Source organism: Mandrillus leucophaeus, unplaced genomic scaffold (genome assembly GCF_000951045.1).
Source record: "Mandrillus leucophaeus isolate KB7577 unplaced genomic scaffold, Mleu.le_1.0 Scaffold624, whole genome shotgun sequence".
NCBI classification, from domain to species: Eukaryota; Metazoa; Chordata; class Mammalia; order Primates; family Cercopithecidae; genus Mandrillus; species Mandrillus leucophaeus.
This window is the reverse complement of record NW_012106742.1, coordinates 596,137-600,368: the sequence shown is the minus strand read 5'-3', so window position 1 is coordinate 600,368 and position 4,232 is coordinate 596,137. Positions and strand designations below refer to the sequence as shown.

The following is a 4,232-nucleotide window of genomic DNA, read 5'->3' as shown; positions in this document are numbered from 1 at the left end:
ACTAAGCCCAAGATAGATTGTTCTTGAATTTCTTCCATTCTGTCAACACTTGTCATATATGCTGTATCTCTATGAAAACAGTTTATATCTTAAACCTAGGATGGATGGGTAAGCAGGATGGCAAAATATGTGATGACACTATCACGTGTCATTGATGTAGGTTACAGCTGTGGTGTTACCATCAAATGACCACTCAGGCATAGCTTTGTACCTTTGGTCTCATTAATCAGAATCTCCCTCTAACTCAACTCGCTCATTTCATTAGACCTATTTCTTTTTATTTTTGTAGACAGAGTCTTGATCTGTTGCCCAGGCTGGAGTGCAGTAGCACGATCTTGGCTCACCACAACCTCCACCTCCTAGGTTCACGTGGTTCTCCTGCCTCAGCCTCCCCAGTAGCTGGGATTACAGGTACCTACCACCATGCCCGGTTAATTTTTGTATTTTCAGTAGAGACAGGGTTTCACCACGTTGGCCAGGCTGCTGTCAAACTCCTGACCTCAGGTGATCTGCCTGCCCTGGCTTCCCAAAGTGCTGGAACTACAAGCGTAAGCCACTGCGCCCAGCCTCATTAGACCTATTTCTAAGTTTGGGGAATTAACTAGAAAGACTAAAGAATGGGGCAGGTGCGGTGGCTCATGCCTGTAATCCCAGCACTTTGGGAGGATGAGGCAGACAGATCACATGAGGCCAGGAGTTCAAGACCAACCTAACCAACAAGGTGAAACTCTTTTCTATTTTTGTCTCTACTAAAAATACAAAAATAAGCCTGGCATGGTGGTGCACATCTCCAATCCCAGCTCATCAGGAGGCTGAGAGTAGAGACTTGCTCAAACCTAGGAGGTGGAGGTTGCAATGAGCCAAGATCACCGCCACTGCATTCCAGCCTTGGTGACAGAGCAAGACTCCATCTCAAAAAAAAAAAAAAAAACCACTAAAGAATGAAAGAAAGTATATCATTGTGCTGTTTTCTCCACAGAAATCCCATTTCATTCTGAAGGCCGGCATCCCCGTTCCTTAATGGGCAAGAATTTCCGCTCCTACCTGCTAGATCTGCGAAACACTAGTACACCTTTCAAGGGTGTACGCAAAGCCCTCATCGATACCCTATTGGATGGCTATGAGACAGCCCGCTATGGGACAGGGGTAAGCCAGTTTTTTCTTCAAGGCACTAAAGAGATCCCTCAGGCTGAGAGATCCTCACTCTTCCTTTCTCTTTCGTAAGGTCTTTGGCCAGAATGAGTACCTACGCTATCAAGAGGCCCTGAGTGAGCTGGCCACTGTGTGAGTTTGGAGGGGAAGGTGTCAAAGGGAGCTGGTATAGTATTGTTGGACTGTTCCCACAATGCAATTACCTTCATAAAGCAATATGAACAAAATCCATGATACCATAAGAGTTGTCAAGTTCTAGACTATTAGATCAGTCTCTTACATTAGGAAGCAGATGTGGCCGGGTGCGGTGGCTCACGCTTATAATCCCAGCACTTTGGGAGGTTGAGGCGGGAGGATCATCTGAGGTCCAGAATCCGAGACCAGCCTGACCAACATGGTGAAACCTCATCTCTACTAAAAATACAAAATTAGCTGGGTGTGGTGGTGCATGCCTGTAATCCCAGCTACTCGGGAGGCTGAGGCAGGAGAATCACTTGAACCCGGGAGGTGGAGGTTGTGGTGAGCCAAGATCACGTCATTATACTCCAGCCTGGGCAACAAAAGTGAAACTCTGTCTCAAAAAAAATAAAGAAGAAGAAAAGAAAGCAGATGGGACTATACAAGCTAGTAAGAGAAGTTTTTACTTCTGTGTGCATTTTTCTTGTCTTTTTTTTAGCCCAAAAAAATGTCAAAATTGGTGTAGCCTAGCAAAGGGAATAGTTTTTCAGCACACACAGGGATTCCTTCTGTATGGAGTCTCAGTGTTCTCTTTGTGTCTTGGCCCAATAAAAGTAAGAATTAAATAACATCTTTTTTTGGCCGGGCGCCCAGCCCATTGGGAGGCTGAGGAGGGTGGATCACAAGGTCAGGAGTTCAAGACTAGCCTGGCCAACATGGTGAAACCTCATCTTTACTGAAAATACAAAAAGTAGCTGGGCCTGGTGGCCGGCGCCTATAATACCAGCTACTCGGGAGACTGGGGCAGGAGAATTGCTTGAACCCAGAAGGCAGAAGTTGCAATGAGCCGATATCGTGCCATTGCACTCCAGCCAGGGTGACAAGAGCGAGACTCTATCTCAGAAAAAAAAAAAATCTGTTTTTACTACCACTTAAAACATTAGTAACCCTGTCTGAAACAAAGGCTATCACTATAGAGTCAGCTGTTGAGCATTTGTGTCACAGGAGAGGATTCATGACTTTTGTTTGGGAATGTTTTTAATACATACTAAACATAGTCTCATATTTTCATGCAAATGTTAAAATCAAAGTTCTTGGTGAGAAAGGAAAGTCCATCTGGAATAAAAACTTAGGCCAGATGCAGTGGCTTACGCCTGTAATCCCAACACTGGGCGGCCAAGGCAGGTGGATTATCTGAGGTCAGGAGTTCAAGACCAGCTTGACCAACATGGTGAAACCCCATCTCGACAAAAACACAAAAATTAGCCGGGCTTGATGGTGTGCGCCTGTAATGCTAGCCAGTCGGGAAGCTGAGGCAGGAGAATCGCTTTAACCTGGGAGGTGGAGGTTGCAGTGAGCCGAGATCGCGCCATTGCACTCCAGCCTGGTGACAGAGCAAGACTCCCATCTCAAAAAAAAAACAAAATAATAAAAAGTTAGTTACTAGCCATAAAAAGAATTAATCTGCTATGTTGAATATTGCCCTTTCTCAAGAGATAAAAGATATGTCTCTCCTGTCTTCTCTCTGTGCCTAAAAATGGGCCACCTTGTCTTAAAGGATGAAAGGTCCAAGGCGTGGAGCAGTGGCTCACGTCTGTCATCCCAGCACTTTGGGAGGCCAAGGCGGGCAGATCACTTGAGGCCAGGAGTTAGAGACCAGCCTGGCCAACATGGCAAAACCTCATCTCTACTAAAAATACAAAAATTAGCCTGGCGTGGTGGCACATGCCTGTAATCCCAGCTACTCCAGAGGCTGAGGCAGGAGAATTGCTAGAACCCAGGAAGCAGAGGTTGCAGTGAGCCGAGATTGTGTCACTCTACTCCAGCCTGGGTGACAGAGCAAGAGTCTGTCTCAAAAAAAAAAAAAGATGAAAGATCCTAGTAAAAACTGCTTAGAAGGCCAGCTGCAGTGTTCATACTTGTAATCCCAACACTTTGGGAGGCTGGGATGGGTGGATTATTTGAGCCCAGGAGTTTGAGACCAACCTGGGCATCATGGCGTAACCCTGTCTCTGCTAAAAATACAAAAATTAGGCCAGGCGCGGTGGCTCACGCCTGTAATCCCAACACTTGGAGAGGCCAAGGCGGGAAGATCACGAAATCAGGAGAGCGAGACCATCCTGGCTAACGCGGTGAAAATCCGTCTCTACTAAAAATACGAAAAAAAAAAAAATTAGCTGGGCTTGGTGGTGGGCCCTGTAGTCCCAGCTACTCGGGAAGCTGAGGCAGGAGAATGGTGTGAACCCAGGAGGTGGAGCTTGCAGTGAGCCAAGATCGCATCATTGCACTCCAGCCTGGGCGACAGAGCCAGACTCCGTCTCAAAAAAAAAAAAAATTAGCTGGGAGTGGTGGCGTCCACCTGTAGTCCCAGCCACTCGGGAGCTAAGGTGCATGTATCACTTGTACCTGGGAGGCAGAGGTTGCAGTGAGCCAAGATCATGCCACTGCACTCTAACCTGGGCAACAGAGCGAGAGACTGTCTCAAAAAGAAAAACTGCTCAGAGCACTAATGAAAATGAACATGTAGAGAGATTGGAAAAGGGCATTTGGTCTAGAAGTCAGCAGAAGTCTGTTCAAAATTCACTCTTTGAAAGATAAATACTGGATGATGCCAGTTATATGAGATACCTAGGTAGTCATACTCAGAGACAGAAAGTAGAATGATGGTTGCAGGGGCTGGAGAGTGGGAAAAATAGGGAGTTGTTCAGTGGGTATAGTTTCAGTTTTGCAAGATGAAAATGTTCTGGAGGTTGGTTGCACAACACTGTGAATATACTTAACACTACTGAACTATACATTTAAAAATGCTTAAGATGGTAAATTTTATGTTACATGTATTTTATCACAATCTTTTTAAAATTATTTTTGAAGGCCAGGCGTGGTGGCTCACAGCTATAATCCCA

At 45.7% G+C, this 4,232-nt stretch overlaps 1 protein-coding gene across 3 annotated transcripts in view; it reads left to right on the top strand.

Moving 5' to 3' along the window:
* The window catches only part of LOC105554062 (chromosome unknown open reading frame, human C1orf43), a 14,100-nt gene that overhangs the window by 7,445 nt on the left and 2,423 nt on the right, over window positions 1-4,232 (top strand). For 2 of the 3 annotated variants that reach the window (XM_012000327.1, XM_012000326.1), the window contains 2 exons: window positions 980-1,146; window positions 1,226-1,284. In XM_012000327.1, the coding sequence (XP_011855717.1) occupies window positions 980-1,146; window positions 1,226-1,284 (226 nt within the window). The remainder of the gene's footprint in view (window positions 1-979; window positions 1,147-1,225; window positions 1,285-4,232) is intronic. The other variant, XM_012000328.1, reaches the window with a different exon arrangement.